We start from the raw sequence: 20,027 nt of genomic DNA, 5'->3' as shown, positions 1-20,027 counted from the left end.
GAAGGCCAGATCAGAGGAAAGTAGCATTCAGGAAGCGTTATAGGGCTGGAGTTGGGATAAGGCTATGGATGGATTTCTAAACAAGGACAAGCATTTTAAAATGAATAAACTGGAGAACGAGGAGCCATTGGAAATCAACGAGGACAGGGGTGATGGGCGAATGAGACTTGAGTGCAAGAAAGGACAAGAGTGGACTTTTATTGGACAAGCTGGAGATAATGAAGAGTGGAAGAAGCAAGAGTTTAACTGGTAGTTTAATTATATATACAGTCATCACTGTGGAAGACATCTAGAGTTATAGAAGGTAGGTATGGATTAGCTGTAATTATTATTAGTTACGGCAATCGCCTAAAGCCTGCTCGATTTCCTTTGAGGGTCAGAGAGGAATTCCCCAGAGTTTTTTTTGCCTCTTCCAGGAGATTGCATGACTAGGGTTGCTGGTGCATGTAGGCTGCACCATATTGGATGGCATTGGCTTAATGGACCAATTGGTCTTTTCCTGTCTTTCCTCGTATGTTCAGCTAGTTATTAGCAACTTGCAAATGTTTTGCTGTTTCCACTGGAAATAGTTATTTATTTCACAAGCCTCGCTGCTGTTATATTCCTACTTTCAGCCTCATTGACTACATGCAGTCCTGCTGCAGCATAAACTGATTGCAGAGCAGCATTAATGGGTGCTGCCGAGCAATCAGCTAATAAGAGCCATGATTTGCCACAGAGTTGCCCAATCTCCTCCTACAAATAAGCAACCCACCACTACGAGGCACTCCAACTACTAGCCCAACCAAGACGCATCAAAATGTACCCACTGAGGCCTGTACAGATGGATAAGTCCATTGTAGCTGGAGGTTTGTAAGCGGGAATTCAATATTAAACTTCTCCAGGTACTGGGCCCACTAGCAGTAACAGCATGATGTTGTTCAACTCTGACAAATTGTTTAAAATTTGTAAATTGGTTATGCAGCAATAATTGCAGAAAAATATTCACAAATAAAACTGCACATTCGGTCATGACTTACAACCACTTCCAGTGAGACAGAAAACTTCAAAGATTCCTCACTGACTGCAGGTTAATCTAGAGAATCTGAAGTAATTGCCTTGTTATGTACCATAACCCATCACATTAACTAGATATTAATTAACTGAGTAACAAGTAATTCCTTTATTAAAAAGCTCGGTCGAATTTTCAACCAGAACAGGATGCAATACTATCAGTGAGACAGAACAAAAATAGCTTTTCAAAATGTATTAACATTTAATTCAGTTTAAAGCAATTATGTAAAGTGTTTGGATGAAAAAAGAAATTCCTAACCTTACCATTGCTAATGTTTAAGAAAAAAGTGGTACTTGCTTACTGCCGACATTCCAGCTGTTCCTCTCAACCTGGGATTTATGTAAATATTCAAGCAATTCCAGTCAATTTTCACATTTAAAGTATGCAAAAACCACCCTCGGGTATAAATGTACAACAGAGATGAAATGACAGTAAATAACTGGTGGTTAAACCTAAAGGACGTTTTTCCATACAGTTACCGTATGCTCTGAATTATTCTCCCAGGGCCTTTCTATAGAAGGCACTTTTACTTCAGAAACATTGGATATTCCAAATGTCTAAATCTGTATACATTTTTTGGTTGACTCAATACAAATGCAAAGGAATTCCAGCGTTTTGTTCATTTGGATTCATCCTCTGCAATGATCTTTTACCATAAGCAACCAGAACACAGAAAATAGCCCTTTAATCTAACCAAAAATAAAACTAACTGAAGCAATTTGTTTTTAAACTGGAAAGGAGGAAGGGAAGTCCTATTGTTGAAAGAATATTAGAGAGAGATTGTTGCCATCAAGGAGAGAGAAGAGCCAAGCATGATTTTTGTAGTAACGATGCCATGCACAAGTGAGTTCTGCTGTACAATGCCATGCTTCAATGTGATTTACGTCACTAAATTACAACCAAATGAAAAAGGGCTTTCCAAACATTTTGCATAAAGAATTTGACCCTTTTGAAATTTAAACATGTGTTTACAAAAGCAAAAAAAGGTTACATCATATCAGAGAATGGTCATAGCAGCCATGACTGAACTCAGGATGTAAATTAAAGAGAGACATTAGTTTGAATGTCAGAAATAATTATGAAATAAACTCAAATAAAGTACTTACAACTTACATAAATTCTATATATTAATTATTGACAGTGAATGAATGCTGGCATTTTAAGAAATTTAGAAAGTTAAGCTAACCAAACCAAAAGTGGTGCTGTGTTTACTGTAACAATGCATTGTGACATTTTTGTCATTTTACCTGGAGCTACTTTGCCTCCACGTTAAAATAAAAACGTCGGAAAACTCTGGCAAATGCACCACGATTACTATTACAGCACTATTACAGAAAACAGAACAGAATCATAGAAAATTTACCGCACAGAAGGAGGCCATTCGGCCCATCGTGTCTGCGCCGGCTGAGAACCGAGCCACCCAGCCTAATCCCACTTTCCCACATTTGGTCCGTAGCCCTGGAGGTCACGGCTCTTCAGGGGCACATCCAGGTATTTTTTAAATGAATTGAGGGTTTCTGCCTCTACCACCCTCTCAGGCAGTGAGTTCCAGACCCCCACCACCCTCTGGGTGAAAAAATTTTTCCTCATTTCCACTCTAAATCCTTCTATCAATCACTTTAAATCTATGCCCCCTGGTTATTGACCCCTCCGCTGAGGGAAATAGGTCCTTCCTATCCACTCTATCTAGGCCCCTCATAATTTTGTACACCTCAATCAAATCATCCCTCAGCCTCCTCTGTTCCAAGGAAAACAACCCCAGCGTATCCAATCTGTCATCATAGCTAAAATTCTCCTTTCCTGGCAACATCCTCGTAAATCTCCTCTGCACCCTCTCTAGTGCAATTACATCCTTCCTGTAATGTGGTGACCAGAACTGTGCGCAGCACTCAAGCTGTGGCCTAACTAGTGTTTTATACAGTTCCAGCATAACCTCCCTGCTTTCATATTCTATGCCTCGGCTAATAAAGGAAAGCATTCCATATGCCTTCTTAACCACCTCTCCTGATACCTTCAGGGATCTGTGGACATGCACTCCAAAGTCTTTCACTTCCTCCACACCTCTCGGTATCCTCCCATTTATTGTGTATTCCCTTGCCTTGTTTGCTCTCCCCAAATGCATTACCTCACACTTCTCTGGATTCAACTCCATTTGCCATTTTTCTGCCCATCTGACCAGTCCATTGATATCTTCCTGCAGTCTACAGCTTTCCTCCTTTCAACCACACGGCCTATCTTTGTGTCATCCGCAAATGTCTTAATCATGCCCCCTAACGTTTAAGTCCAAATCGTTAATGTATACCACAAAAAGCAAAGGACCCATTACCGAGCCCTGCGGCACCCCACTGGAAATAGCCTTCTAGTTGCAAAAACACCCATCGACCATTACCCTTTGCTTCCTGCCACTGAGCCAATTTTGGATCCAATTTGCCACATTCCCTTGGATCCCATGGGCATTTACTTTTTTGACCAATCTGCCATGTGGGACCTTGTCAAAAGCCTTGCTAAAATCCACGTAGACTACATCAATTGCGCTGCCGTGATCGATCCTCCTTGTCACCTCCTCGAAAAATTCAATCAAATTAGTTGGACACGACCTCCCTTTAACAAATCCGTGCTGACTGTCCTTGATTAGTCCATGCCTTTCTAAGTGACACTTTATCCTGTCCCTCAGAATTGATTCCAATAATTTGCCCACTGAGGTTAGGCTGACTGGCCTGTAATTACTCGGTCTATCCTTCATTCCCTTTTTAAACAACGGTACAACGTTAGCAGTCCTCCAATCCTCCGACACTACATTTGTATCCAGTGAAGAGTGGAAAATGATTGTTAAAGCCTCCGCTATTTCCCCCCTGGCTTCTTTTAACAGCCTGGGATACATTTCATCCAGCCCTGGTGATTTATCCACTTTCAAAGATGCTAAACCCCTTAATACTTCCTCTTATCACTATTAAATCTAAACATAGCACTACTCTTTTCACTGATGACTGTAGGGAAGGGAGCTCGATTTAAACAGTGCAATCGTGTCGATTGCAAGTTCTAAACTTGGGAGACCAGCAAACATTTTGAAGCTTTCTTGCAGCCTCAAAGATAATTATTGTTTTCAGATCCGCATCTTTAAACACATTTCAGAAGATAACAACAATGCTCCAGAGAGTTCGAGGTTTTAAAACAAATGAAAAAGCAAGACATTAAAGCTTGCAAATTCAATTTCTGGGCAAACTACATGACTGTAAAACCTTTGGGGTTAGAAATGGTGCAATTTAATGGCTATATTTAGAAAATGTTAACAACTTTTAAATTATATCCTACAAACACCAAAAAAGGTTCTGTCTCTTTAAAATGCTATATCTTGTTCGGCCTTATGAAATCTGAAATCTGAGACTCACCTCTGCCTGGAAACTCTTCAGTAATGGCGCCACCAGTTTCCTCAAGTCCTGTAGTTATTCAGGAAGGGGGGATCAGAGGGGGTAGGAAAGATAACAGAAAAACAGTTCATTAGTAAAACAGTAATGAAGAGAATCTAGTCTGCTGCATAATTGGTCTTACTCATCTTGTATTAGGTCATCACTTGTCAATTTATATAACAATTTAGTGGCTGAAATAATGTTACTGTGATTTCAACTGCACACTCTGGTGGGGGGTGGGGGGGGGACATAAGTTCATTGTCAGTTTTGTGTCTCATAAACTTTAAATTAAAACCATGTTAGTGAGCTCCCCCGGTTTAGCTGGTAAAGGCAGTGTGTGACTAAGCTACACAGAAGGGGAGGTTGTCGGTTTGATTAAGTTGAATTAGCCGATCTTAACAGGAATGCATTACAACTGTCCTCAGTATCCCTGGCCTAGATATGGGTACACCAGCTAGGGATCGGTGGCCTCGGCTTGAAAGTCTGCATGTATGTACATGACAGGATCAGGCCTGGCTGTGATCCCCTCCATGATGGAACAACCTGTCAACACTCTGGGCTCACACTTGAAGAATGGACGCTTGCATAAAGTTTTGGAGGGTGCTCAATACCATAATGCCAGCTTGAGTTAATGCTTTTGGAAGGAGAAGCAAAAAATCACTGTTCGGATCGATAGTCGAGACCATCATAGAAAATATTAGATTTTAATATTGTATACTTTCCTCCCTGCCATTCTACAGTTCCTTCAGTTGTTAAAGGTGCCATATCATTGCAAATTTTCTTCAGAATCTTCAAATAAATAAATTAAAACATTTTCTATGATTCTATTTTCTTCTGCTGTAAGAGCCAAGTATTGTATTTTGTTCCCACTCTATGTTCTTGCTACTAACAGAGAAACAGCTTTTCATCTGTTTTGGGAATTTACAGAATTTGCATTAACCAGCTGTGACTTTGCTTTACAACAATTCCCCCAACATACACTTCTTGGTAACAGAACATTACGGAGAATGTTAACTGTGCCTCAGGACACACACTTTAATTTGGTAGACAACGGAAAAGGGAGAAATACCCACGTTTTCCTTTGATGTACACACACACCTATTTCTAGTCTAAAATGTTACTCAGCATTTTGACACTTCCCATTTTGCCTACTTTTGTGTCTATGTGTCATTCCAAACTGTAAATGAATGCTGGTTATTTACATTTGATTATCACTTAAGAATCTATTCAGGCATTGCATCAAGTTTAGTTTACAAACCATCTGGATAGGAGCAGGTTAATTTTATGCAACCAACTCATTCCTACCATATAATGCATTGTTACCATATAATTTTTAAAGGGATCAAACTGCTGTTTTTCACCCATGGGCATTCACGTAATGTCAACAGGTGTCTCACTCCACTGACTCTGTTAATTTCACCTTCGTAAATCTGCCTGAAATTGGCAAAAAATAAACAGAAATCAACTTAAGCTCCTGAAAAACTTTTTTTTAAAATAGATGCGTTGTATAAACAACAAGCAATTTAGGATTAGCAGTTTATGGAAAATAAACCACTCATATCGCACCCATTATGCTTGTACGTTCTCCATGTCAGTGTCACTGGTGGTTTAAATCCAGCATGCATCCTCTATTTACTGCAATGCAAGAGAGTAAGCTAAATGAGAATAGGATTGAAAAGTTATTGGGAAAGGCAGTGGGAAGTGGACGGGAATGGGAGTGGAAGATAAATGAGGGATATGGAATGCGCTACAAGTCTATCCATTCCAGAGATCAATACATGCCATTCAACTTTTCTGTTTCTTGCCTTCGTCCAGCTGTGTATTCAATGATAAAGTCGATATCTGTGGGGAATTCTCATTCATGGCCATCTGGTGAAAGGAAACGTTTTCTTGCAGCTTATCCAAATTTTAAAATCAGGACTTGCCAAAAGTAATTGAGAAAAGGTGAATGAATTAATAGGAGTTAGTGCCTGAGGACCAAACATTAACACTATGTAATGCAATGAATTTCTCTCACAAAAGGATATCAGATATGGCTCATGCCACCAATGAAATGTAAGAACGAATGAGTGACATGGGAGTGTTGTACGGGGAACAAATATAGAAGATTTATGTCCTTAATGCCAAGGTGTCTTACACAGAATAAACATCCTTTGTTGATAGTTGCTACACTTCTTCTGCAATTGAACTTCAGAAACGGTCATTATACAATTTGATGTTGACAGTAGTGGAAGAACTATGAATACCAGTGACACTAGGAAACCTGAAAGTCAAGGCGAGGAACTTATTGCATTTAATATTAGGAAAAAAAATGGGAATGGAGAAAATAATGGGACTTGTCTTAATTAATTTTTTGAAGAGGTCACTAACATGGTGGACAGGGGAATGTTTACGGATGTTATCTATATGGACTTCCAGAAGGCATTTGATAAGGTTCCGCACAAGAGATTAGCAAAAATGAGAACACACAGAATTGGAGGTAACCATGTGACATGGGTTAGTAATTGGTTGGATGATAGGAGCCAGAGAGTAGGGATAAAATAAATTTACTTTGATTGGCAGGATGTGACAAGTGGTGTTCCCCAGGGATCTGAACTGGGACCTCAGCTGTTCACCATATATATCAATGACTTGGATGAAGGAGTAGTGAGTTGTATATCCAAGTTTGCAGACGACAATAAGTTAGGAGGCATAGTAAGTTGTGTAGATGGGAGTGGGAAGATACAATGGGAGTGAGCAAAACTATGGCAGATGGAGTTTAATGTGGGTAAGTTGAGGTCATCCACTTCGGATTCAAGAAAAAAATCAGAATATTTTCTAAATGACAGGTTGCATAAAGTTGCCATATATTCCCTTGAGTTTAGATGGTTGAGGGGTGATCTAATTGAGGTGTTTAAAATGATAAAGGGATTCAATAGGATAGATGCAGAGAAACTATTTCCTCTACTGGGAGAATCGAGAACAAAGGGGCACAATCTAAAAATTAGAGCTAGGCCATTCAGGAGTGAATTAGGAAGCACTTTTTCAAAGGGTACTGGAAATCTGGAACTCTCTCCCCAAAAGGTTATGGATGCCGGGTCTATTAAAATTTTCAAAACTGAGATCGACAGATATTTATTAGGTGAAGATATCAAGGGATATGGATCAACGGCAGGTAAATGGAGTTGAGGTACTGATCAGTCATGATCTAACTGAATGGCTCGAGGGGTTGAATGGCCTACTCCTATTCCTATGAAAACACTGCATAATTCTTTTTAAGCATTTTTTCTATTTTTTTTTTACAGACACAGTACAAAACTCTTTATTGATTGCCAATGACAGCTGACAGCAGGTAACATCAAGTCAGAGGAAGAGACACACAATTTGAAGGTTTGTGCTTCTCAATTTAAATGGAAAACGTGACATGGGTATGTTACACAGTGTGCCTTACAAGGAAGCAAACTATAAACTCCCAGTCAGTACTGTCCCAGACTACTTGAGTGCGTGGCACAGCCTGTATGTTTCCAATATACTTCAATCACCCCTTACATTGCTGTCTATAAAACATTCAGTCTCTGCAGTGTCGAGGGTTCACAGGCTGACCTATCTGTGTCTCTTATCTGATTGGCTCTGACCTACATGATGGCTTTCTCCCCAGTACATAGTCCAAAATATTGGGCAAATGTTTATCAGTAATAACTACCCACTACATTTCCGATCGACTTTGCTGACAATATGTTCTTTTCATTATCCAGATGCACTCTGGCTAGCAAGTGTTCCTAGATTCAATACAGCGGAGATAATGAGATGCAGTGCAGTTGTTCCTTCTTTGGTGACATCATTAGCCCAGCTGTCACTTTCTATTTATGAAGTGGTCTGTCACACACACAATGACAGGCCTCTGCTGCCATCTCACCCTTTTACATTCCCACATTCCTTGTTATTCTGAACAGAATAATGAGAGACCAACACCTGGTGCCACTCTGGATTCATTCAGCTAGCCTCAAACTGAACAACAAATGCAAAAGAAGCAGAACAGCTTTCAGCCCATACTGTTGTACAGTACAAATTGTTGTTTATAATTTCACTCCCCAAGCTCCACGGGATTGGAAAGACTACACCTCAGCCATGTAAAGTTCAAAATGATCTACTGATAGCATTGTGCTCACTACAGAGTCAATCGTGCACTACAAAATTGTGAGTTGCAATACGTTTTAAAGCAATCTATAATTTTTTTTACATTTGTGGATATGGAAAAATCAAGACAGACAGCAAAGCATTTTTAAAAATTATTTAAACCGCAAAAATACCCCAAAAAGTGACACATCAAATCTGAATCTTTTGCTAATTTCCCAATATGCAAGGCAGAAACGACAACAAATTGTGAAACTGCTTTGTAGTACAATCTTGTACCAGGTTTTGGAACATGTATGTACCAGTGAGTTTCATTTCAAAACTGTGGCACAGTTTTCAATCACAATGAAAACTGAAACTTGTAGAGTGGTGAGCAGGCGTTGCTGACTGTGTACAGCTTGGCTGTTACACCACTTATTTCAAGACCTGTCATGAGTGAAAACAGGCAAACATCAAAAGGGACTATCCAAACCTTTCTTGCTCATCTCAACCATAAACATGCTTTCATGCAGTCAACACTGTGCAATTAGTTTTCCAGTAAATCTTCTTACTGTGTTGTAAGACTGGTGGAAAGAGTGCTTATAAAAGGGAATGTATTGTTCATTAATATCTCACACGTAGCCACAAAGGTGAATTAATCTTTAAATTCGATCTCTGTTTACCATTACAAACTCGCAAGCTTCAAATCAAGCACGAGCACAACCAGAAGCACCTCAGTTTAGGTCTCATGCCAAGGAGAATTTAGACAATTGCCATTATAAACCAGCAATAGACTCGTAACACAAAGTGTATCCCCTCCCTCTGCCTCAATACCAGCCAACACCTCTCTCCTCCAATCCCATTCTTAACATTCCATTTACGCAGAGAAAACCATATCAAAGTGAAAGATTTCCACTTATGACGCATTCAGTGATTGAATCTATTGCTACCAGATAATGTTATACTGCTTGCCATGGCTTCTAAGATACACAGGAATTCTTTCTTAAAGATAGATTTCATGAAACAATGTTTCTATCAGGGCCAGATTAACCACCATGCAGACCATACAATCAAAAAGGGTCCCATTAGATTTGGACCTCATCCAAATTAGACAGCTCATCATTTTTCCTTCTTGTATTCTTCAGCTGCATACTATTTTTCAAAACAGACCCATGTATTGTCAGTTACCAAATGCAGGAAATACCTCAGCACAGGCAGTTTGCAGTCCTGTTGAAAAGTCATGATGTGGAGATGCCGGTGATGGACTGGGGTGGACAAATGTAAGGAGTCGCACAACACCAGGTTTATTTGAAATCACAAGCTTTCAGAGCTTTGCTCCTTCGTCAGGTGAAGTGAAGAGATGCATAAAGGCACAGCATATATAGTCAGAGAACAATGTCTGGTGATTACAGATAATCTTTCTAACTGCCCTTTAATCACACCTCGGCAGAGAGATAATCACAGCAATCAAAGGAGTGAATGGTGTTCAAACAGGTTAGTCAGGGAAACATTATATCCAAGAATACTGAGGTGGGGTCATAAGGGGTCAAATGTAGCAGATGCTGGGGTTTGTACTGAAAACAGATAACATTTTTTTGCTGGAAATCGCAGCAGGTCCGGCCGCATCTGTGTATGGAGTCTCCATACACAGATGCGGCCGGACCTGCTGCGATTTCCAGCAAAAAAATGTTATCTGTTTTCAGTACAAACCCCAGCATCTGCTACATTTGACCCCTTATGACCCCACCTCAGTATTCTTGGATGTAATGTTTCCCTGACTAACCTGTTTGAACACCATTCACTCCTTTGATTGCTGTGATTATCTCTCTGCCGAGGTGTGATTAAAGGGCAGTTAGAAAGATTATCTGTAATCACCAGACATTGTTCTCTGACTATATATGCTGTGCCTTTATGCATCTCTTCACTTCACCTGACGAAGGAGCAAAGCTCTGAAAGCTTGTGATTTCAAATAAAGCTGTTGGACTATAACCTGGTGTTGTGCAACTCCTTACTGTTGAAAAGTGGCACGCAACTTACCACTTTGGACATAGTGTTAATTTACATGTCCTTTAAAACTAAGATAGCACCTTTGCAGACCCCTAACCTGAGGCTAACGTTGTTATTTTTCCACCATTTAGTCTTCCTACATCTTGCACCATCCCTGTAAACAACAACAACAATTTATATAGCATCTTTAACATAGTAAAATGTCCCCAGGCGCTTCACAGGAGCGATTTTCATCAAGCCACATTAGGAGACATTAGGACAGGTGACAAGAGGTAGATTTTAAGGAGCCTCTTAAAGGAGGAGCGAGAGGTAGAGAGGCGGAGAGGTTTCGGGAGAGAATTCCAGAGTTTAGGGCCTAGGCAGCACGGCCGCCAACAATGAAGCGATTAAAATTGGGGATGTGCAAGAGGCCAGAATTGGAGGAGCGCAGAGATCTCGGAGGGTTGTAGGGCTGGAGGAGGTTACAGAGATCGGGAGGGGTGAGGCTATGGAGAGATTTGAAAACAAGGATGAGAATTTTAAAATCGAGACATTCCCGGGTCAGGAGCCAATGTAGGTCAGCGAGCACAGGGGCGATGGGTGAATGGGACTTGGTGCGAGTTAGGATACGGGCACCAGAATTTTGGATGAGGTCAAAAGTTTATGGAGGGTGGAAGATGGGAGACCAGCCATGAGAGCATTGGAATAGTCAAGTCTAAAGGTAACAAAGGCATGGATGAGGATTTCAGCAGCAGACGAACTGAGGCAGGGCGGAGACGGGTGATACTGCGGTAGTGAAAGTAGGCGGTCTTGGTGATGGAGCGGATGTGTGGTCAGAAGCTCATCTCAGGGTCAAATAGGACGCCAAGGTTGTGAACGGTCTGGTTCAGCCTCAGACAGTGGCCAGAGAGAGGGATGGAGTCAGTGGCTAGGGAATGAAGACAATGGCTTCGGTCTTCCCAATTCAGTTGGAGGAAATTTTTGTTTGGATAAGCAGTGTGACAAATGAGAGACAGTGAAGGGGTTGAAGGAGTTGGTGGTGAGATAGAGCTGGGTGTTTTCAGTGTACATGTGGAACTTGACGTGTTTTCGGATGATGTCGCTCAGGGGAAGCATGTAGGTGTTGCACCATCCCTGTAAAAGAACAGCTAGGAAACCTACTCCCTAGCCTCTACTAATACCGTAAGGTACCCAGGAGCAGGCTAGACAAGTTGCCCCCGTATAGAGGTACACATCTCCTTCGTGCCTTGTAACAACGGCGTGGCTAAGATTACAAATTCAGTATGTGCAGAATGTGTACTCTGAGCATGTGCAGCGTACCTACTTTCCCAGGAAGTATTAGTGCCGTTGGAATATTTTTCTTCAGCTTCTAGCACTTTCTGGTCAGTAGCTTTTACATAGTATTTACAGCACAGAAGCAGGCCATTCGGCCAAACAGCTCTATGCTGGTGTTTATGCTCCTCACAAGCCTCCTTACTTCATCGTACCCTATCAACATACAATAATAATTTTGAAGAACAAGCCTTTACTGAAGTAAAATTTATATTGAGGGATTTTTTTTTAAATGTGTACGTGCAAAAAAATACATTTAACACTTACTATAGCTATTGTTTAATGTTCTATAAACTTAAAACGGTGTGTTACATTGTGGAGAGAGAGAGAGAGAGAGAGAGAGAGACACACACACAGTGAAAGGAGAGAGGGAGGTGGGGAAGAAGAGAGAAACTTTTTCACATTATGTTAATTCAATTTTCAAAACACCAGTTGAATTTTGAAGCCAGCTAATCGTCTCACCTGTGTTGTATTGACAGTTAGCCAATCATTTACACCTATAAGACAGAATCTCTAATACCTATAAGACAGAGGGGGGAGGAAGAGGAGAGAGAGAGAGAGACTCATAGTTTCTTTCTTCATTCTAATTTGATTTCTGTTTAAAAAAAAATTTGAATTTTTAAAGCCAACAAAGTCTCTGAGGGAAACAGGTAGGGTAGAAAGGGAGGGTGGGAGAGAAAGGGAGGGAAGGGGAGAATGGAAAAAGGCCTAGGGTGAGAGGGGCCTCTAGTATCATCATCTGCTCTTAATGGAGGGAGTGGGATTGAGGGACGGAATGGATAGAAGGTTTAAGGGTGAAATAAGTGACAGCAGAGCTAGGGGGAGAGGAAGACACAGGGGTTGAGCAGGTAATTCAAAGAGATTGGGGTAGTGGGAATGTGAATGGGAGGTGAACTGATAGGAGCGAGGTGGAAAATTGAGCACTTCCACTAGCAATAGGGTATGATTACAGGGTGCAAAAATTATAAATATTCCTTGATGATTAATTCTTTATGGGGTAGGAGTGGCGGGAAACAGTGAGAGTGGAGCGGGGATTAAAAATAGCACAGAGCGAGAGTTCACCAGAGCAGCGGGAAACAGCGAGAGAGGAGCGGGGATAAAAACAGCGCAGAGCAAGAGTTCACCAGAGCGGCGGGAAACAGCGAGAGTGGAGCGGGGATAAAAACAGCGCAGAGCAAGAGTTCACCAGAGCGGCGGGAAACAGCGAGCGTGGAGTGGGGATAAAAACAGCGTGGAGCGGGGATAAAAACAGCGCAGAGCAAGAGTTCACCAGAGCAGCGGGAAACAGCGATAAAAACAGCGCAGAGCGAGAGCGGACCGACCGCATTCTGATAAAAAGCAGAAGAGTGACGTCACAGGTAAAGCAGGTGGGTGATTGGTGGTGAGTATTTCTTTTTCTTAGGACTGTGGGCTAAGTTACAGTTAAACCGTATAGTATAAAACTAAATTTATAATTAACTAAACTTAATTAAATAAATTAAACAAGGTTAGTTACATCAAATTTATAAATAATTTGATTGACAGTGATGTAATTAATTAAATAAATACTATAGATATGGCAGGGCAGGAGATGTCTTGCAGCTGCAACATGTGGGAGCTACTGGACATATCTGCAGTAAGTGTCTGCAGACTTTGCGATATATTAGGGAGGGAGAAAGTTACCTGGACACTTTAGATTTGGCCCGTGGTCAGGAACAGGAAAGTGTGACTGCAAGTGGGGCAGGTACGGGGATCCAGGAGGTAGCATTGCAGGAGCCTCGGCCCCTGCACTTGTCTAACAGTTACGAGGTTCTTGCAGGCCATATGGAAGAGAGCAAGGACTGCAGGTAGGATGAGCAAACTGACCGCGGCACCATGGTACAGGAGGCTATTCAAGTGGGAGGGAATAAAAAGGAAGGTGGTAGTAGTAGCGACAGTATAGTTAGGGGGATAGATACTGTTCTCTGCAGCCAAGACGGTTAGTCCCGAAGACTGTGTTGCCTACCCGAAGAGCGATGGAGGCTGAGTCATTGAATATATTCAAGGTTGAGTTAGACAAATTTTTGATCAGCAAGGGAGTCAAAGGATATGGGGAACATGCGGGAAAGTGGAGTTGAGGCCAGAATCAGATCAGCCATGATCTCGTTGAATGGCGGAGCAGGCTTGAAGGGCCAAATGGCCTAATCCTGCTCCTAACTCATATGTTCTTATGTACTGCAACTGAAGAATTGTTGTGGATCCACAATTTCTTCCAATTCTTTATAACGCTGTCAATAAACATTCACAGATTGATCTTTTTATCATACTGTAGAATGCAGAAAAATTAAAAAATTCTTCAATTTCACAGGATTTGAATTTTGTGTTTTTTTAAGATACTTATTAGCTTTTATTGTTGATGTAACCAAAATGTTAGTTAATTGTACAAATTATTCTTTGCTTTAAATGAAATTAAGAATGATATATAAGCAGTTGGTTCTGAAACAGTTAAAATCACAACCTGCAGAAGGCTAAAGCACATTGTTAGAAGGAAGTGATTAGGCACTTAATAAAGGACAGCTGCTCAATGTTTCAAATAAAGGGTTTCTGTCAAGGAAATACCATACTTCCTTTAATACAAACCCTTAAATATTGGCAAGTCTCATTCAATTGTCAGGAACATGGCTCAAACCAAAGCAGTAAACTTGCGTCTTAAATTTAAAACCCACGTACTAATGTTAGAGGTCTATCTGACAGACACAAATGATTGTAAAGGTGCATCTGAACCACTGCTGTAATAATTAATCTCATTAATTATTGGGATAAGTTTCATTAATTTACACCTTTAATGGACAAAAAAACCTGACAAATCAGCTGCTTTTTTAAATAGATGGATCTTTTATTTCAAGTGCACGGTTTTAACATGATTAGAAAGGGTGTTAGAGAATGTAAAACTATGTTGATATGATGCATTTTACACAAAGCAAAAACCAAATTGCTGTGAGGTTCAACTGTGTGCTAACTGACTGAGAAGTTGGCTATGATTTCTGTAAGAATAAAATCAATTAAAATCAGAATAACTGCTGATGTTGCAACATTTTGCAAACAATTCCAGCCCTAATGTGAAAATGAGAAACAAATTGACTGAAAACATTGCACCCATCAGTTTGGCTGTGGGCAGTAACAAGTAATCTCCCAGTTTCTGATAACAACAAGCTGTCTCGGCTCTTTGTTTACTGTATATCTGCTTTCCCTTTATAAAACTGAATGTCTTGAGCTGGCAGCACATCATCTATGAGGATACAAAATAGGAGGAACATGGTCTAGCACGTGTTGTTGCTTATGATAAAGTAGTACAATATCAAAATGTAAATCATTCAATCCCCATTAACAAAAGCCTGTTAACCTTACTGTGGGTGCGCTGATCTGCTACTCTCAGAATTAAGATGCAATACGTGACAGGTAGATAGCCAAGATGTAAACAATCTACATGAGAAAATGTAGAGATTATATCTCTGGATTCCCAGTGAACCTTTACCTCCAATCCCACTCATGCCAAAAAATCAAGAAACAAGACATACAGTCTTGTTGCTGCACTACTCCTAGAAGATGCACTTTTTCTGATGCTGTTGTCACAATATAAACGTTTGCTTTTATAATAGGTTAAGACTTCTAAGTTACATCCTACAACTGCCAATTATGGTGTCCTACTTTTAAACTGTAATAGGATGTATAGGTTTAGAATAAAAAAAGCAGGGGTAAGACAATTGTCTTCTCAATTTTGATATAAATTTAATACACAAATTGCATTTTCGTTACCTCTTAAAAAAGTTTACAAAAACTGGATCCGCCATAAAAGAATGGCCACAAATGGCCAACAAATTTCTCACATGCCACGTTTAAACTGCAATGTGACCAACTGCAAACAATTCTGTTCACCGCTATCCTGCATCCGTACATGTCTGGTATTTCCTCCCCTGCCTGTCACCAATCTTTGTGAGGATGTTCTTTACCATGGTTATGTGTGTTGGTGTTCCAATCTGGATAACAGATATCGGTGGCTGTTCTACAATGAAGGTGAAGGTGTTCAAAAGCCACAACTATATATACACTGTAATTTGTTACTCTGAAAACCCATCTGCCTCTCTGTATTACTATTCTCAAAGGGCAAATTATAGTCAACTTTCAATATGTTGGCTATCAATTTAAACTGACAATTCATATTTCAACCTCATACTGCAACAAGTACACTGTGTAAATGTGGAGTAAGAGAAAATGTTTTTCCTCTACAATTATATTTATTCATTTGCCTAAAATCCGGTCATACACAGCAACTTTACCCTGACAACCAGCTACAACTCATGTAGACATACTCACTTCAAAAATTACTTCATATTTTTCAGAATTAGAAGTCTTCGAATACAAACTACTAGGGGCATAGGACACAGCTGAGCATGTAATTTCTATGAGTCGGTACTGAACTTTTCAGCTACATTTGAACACCGGGACTGGCATCCATCACCAGGAGAGATGCCGGTTCCTCCTCAACTAATGGCAGCCAGAGATGAACCCAATGAATCTGTCATCCACGCAGGTCTTGTCTAGCCAGAAAACTCCATATAGGGTGATCTCCATGAGTATTTTTCTTAAGTGGCAAAAAAGAGAACCTCTCCTAAATAGGGAGACATGCTCCTGTATTTAAAGTATTTATCACCCCCTCCACCCACCATCAAGCCTCACCTTTTACCAGGATGCTAGATGTTAAAAAGCACTTGAATGTATTTGTCATCCTGCAGGTTCAGCTGGTGCCCAGTTCAAGAGGATGCAGTGTTAGCAACAACTATCAGAAACCTCTTCAATTGATCATTGCTGCAAACAGAGCTCCAGTGAGAGCGTAAGGAGAATCTGTATGAGATCAGCTATTAGAATCTGGTTTACCTTTTTCTAACAGTTAAATACAGAAGCATGTCTCCCTATTTAGGAGAGGTTCTCTTATTTGCTACTTAAGAAAAGTACTCGCGGAGATCACCCTATATGGAGTCTTCTGGCTAGACAAGACCTGCATGGATGATAGTTTTAAGATGTTCAATGCACTTTTTAATTTGCACTATAGGTAGAGGTTTTTAATCACCATTCTCACTGATGATGTGAGAATACGAAAGGATTCAACCAACTCAGGATGACCCCAGAGTATATTAAATACCAGCCCCAATTCCATTGTATGAGGGATCCAACACGTGCAACTACATATTACATATTGGTGTTTATCCTCCACATGAGCAGTACACTAACCCCGTGTTCCCATCTCCTTTTATCACCCTTTCCTTCAACCACCTATCTAACCTACTCTTAAATGTTGACCTGGTCTCTGCTTCAATCACTAACTCCAGTCGTGCATTCCACAGCCTCACAGCCCTCTGCGTAAAAGGATTTCTCCAGTTCTCTGTCCTAAATCTCTTACATTTAATCTTATGTCTCTGTCCCCTTGTCCTTAGCCACTGGAAACAGTCTGTTTCTATCTACCCTGTCACATCCCATCATAATTTTAAATACCTCTGTCAGATCACCCTGTGGTCTCCTCTGTTCTAACAAAAACAGCCCCAATTTTCCATTTTTGTACTTCCTCATACCAGGCAGCATCCAGTGTAAATCTGCACTGTACCCTCTCTATTGCCTCCTCATCCTTCCTATAGTGTCGAGCCTAAAATTGCATACAGTCCTCCAACTGTGGTCTTACTAAGGTTTTGTGCAGATTCACCATTACATCTTGACTTTTATGTTCCATACCTCTTTCTAGAAAACCCAGTATTCTTCCATTTGCTTTTTTTATGGCCTTATCCGCAAGTTGCTGCTTTTAATTCCCGAACCCCTCTGCTCTTCCACATCACTGCATAAGGGTACAATATGGTTGGTCCATTATCTTAACTTCCTGTTTTTAATACAGCTGGTCATTCTCTCTCTTTCTCTTCCTTTCGGATGTTTCTCTCTCTCTCTCTCTCTCTCTCTCTGTCTTTGGGTTCTGACCGTTTGTATATTCAGTAGTCCTGTATGTAATGCCTCTCTGTCTGAACACTATTCAACTCCTTTGATTGCCTTGATAACGGGCAGTTGGAAAGATTATCTGTAATTACCAGGCATTGTTCTCTGACTATATATGCGGTACCATTCATGGAATCCCACACTCACCTGACGAAGGAGAAAGCCTCCGAAAGCTTGTGATTTTCAAATAAAACTGTTGGACTATAACCTGGTGTTGTAAGATTCCTTACACTAATCTGTCATGGGGTACACCCTGTGCACTAAATCTCAAAAGGACTTCCACTCCTCAAGATCAACAGTTTAGCCAAGTCATATCGCAAGCATGATTCAAATGAACACAATGGAAGAAAGATCTTTTTAAGCAATGAGGCGTTTGGGGTCTTTCTTTTAAGAGTATAAAAATATTTTGAATATAGTTAGGCTGAGGGTCACGAGGCCTTATCTGAAGTGATGGCATCACCTCAGTGCATGTAAAAGTTTTCATTGCTGTCCAGTAATAAATTATTTAAACAGGCATACTGCAGGCTGTCTAGCTGCACCATTCATCCTTTATCCAAATTCTCAGATGTTCATCCCAGTCCAATGGCTCCAATCAAATTATTTTTTCTATTATTCAGTCTGACACATGTAGAAACTCATCACCATGCTTAAGAGATTTCAAACCAAACTACTGAAAAATTCACTGAAGTACTCATTTTCGTACTCACTTTCTGTTTGCCTCATATGGAGTGCACTTCCAAATTACCCAAGCCCAGAGAATTTAGGTGCAGGCCGACAAGGGTCAAGGTCCTTCAAGAAGCTGCTTCCCTATCTCCAACTGTCTTTAATTTTAGAACAGGTGTTCTGTTATTCCCTCTGCCCTTAAGCAACCTTGCAATTATCCCTACTCCCCCACCCTCCCCATCATCACCACCAGGAAAAAGAAAGATCGTAAACTCAATTAAGAATAATTCACTGCTCTTGTTAACTGTAGAACTTTGCAACACAGTAGGTGGCCATTGGCCCATCGTGTCTGTGTCAGTTCCATTACCAAAATGTTTGTTTGGCAAACCAATCTTTGCCCAGATATTTAAATTCTGCACAAAAGCAACAAGGTAGTCAGTCGAAATTCAAAATCAGGAAAATAATTGGCCCAGCTGAGAAAAAAATCCAACTGCCCAAAAGCCCACAACAGCTACAGAAGCACAGGACACTTAAACTTGGACTTAAATTTGCTACGCTCCAACTACAATAAGCCAAATTCTGTAGTTAAAATGGCTGCCAGACAACCACGTGTTTAGTTGGTCCTGGGCAATGACAATCAAAGCTCACAAAAAACAATCCATATAGAAACATTCTAAATGTGGGAGAACCATGAATATTCTGCAGTGACAGCACAAGGAGCTTTGCTTGACTGACTCGATTACAGATTCACTGAATCATCTTGTGGTTTTTCTTCATTAGACTGGCTTAAAAGTGTGTCAAAAATATTTGTTTCCTTCACTATATAAAAGTTAATCCAAAACTAGCTGTTGAAGTATAATCACTCACTGTATGAAAAGGTCAATGAATAATGTATCCAATTTACAGTAAAAACAAAATCCTGTAGCTCCATAAATTTAAGTTCCTTTAGAAATTCTATTTTTATTTGTTCAAATAAAATTAACTAGGCAGCCATTTGGGCTTATATAATTGGGCACACCTATAATCGTAACCAGGATTTCTACAGCAGGAAAACTCTTAAAATCCAGTACAAAAGGTTTCTGATTTATAAGACATTGCAGGATCAGGAGAGCATAACAGCTTTAATGACTAACTATGGTGAGGTCCTTCTGGAAGGCGCCAGAGGACCTGACACACTACAATGAATTATTTGTAACAAATCCTCTTCCATTGTTAGAACTACTAAATCGTCTGGTTACTTTTGTGGGCAGGGGGAGCGGTGGAAGGGGGAAACATGGATACTTGAACTTCACCATCCTCAAAATATATTTTGTCTTCAGTTTTACATGTAGAAGGTACAGTAACAATTCAGTGACCAGCATATAAATCCCACAATTTCACGGGAATTAAAATGCACCATGTGTTATGCAGTAGAAGAAATCCAGCCATAAACCACAAACCAGAAACAAAATTTTAAATGGAATTTTTAAGAATGATTGAGGTTTACAGCGCAGAAGGAG

The 20,027-nt window shown here is 40.3% G+C and overlaps 1 protein-coding gene across 2 annotated transcripts in view; it reads right to left on the bottom strand.

Moving 5' to 3' along the window:
* LOC137344772 (protein CASP-like) overlaps positions 1-20,027 on the bottom strand; it is a 501,289-nt gene that overhangs the window by 313,043 nt on the left and 168,219 nt on the right. For both annotated transcript variants that reach the window (XM_068007907.1, XM_068007906.1), the window contains exon 3: positions 4,444-4,491. In XM_068007907.1, the coding sequence (XP_067864008.1) occupies positions 4,444-4,491 (48 nt within the window). The remainder of the gene's footprint in view (positions 1-4,443; positions 4,492-20,027) is intronic.

This window comes from Heptranchias perlo, chromosome 28 (genome assembly GCF_035084215.1).
Source record: "Heptranchias perlo isolate sHepPer1 chromosome 28, sHepPer1.hap1, whole genome shotgun sequence".
In the NCBI taxonomy this organism is placed as follows: domain Eukaryota; kingdom Metazoa; phylum Chordata; class Chondrichthyes; order Hexanchiformes; family Hexanchidae; genus Heptranchias; species Heptranchias perlo.
This window is presented reverse-complemented; position numbering and strand designations above follow the sequence as displayed.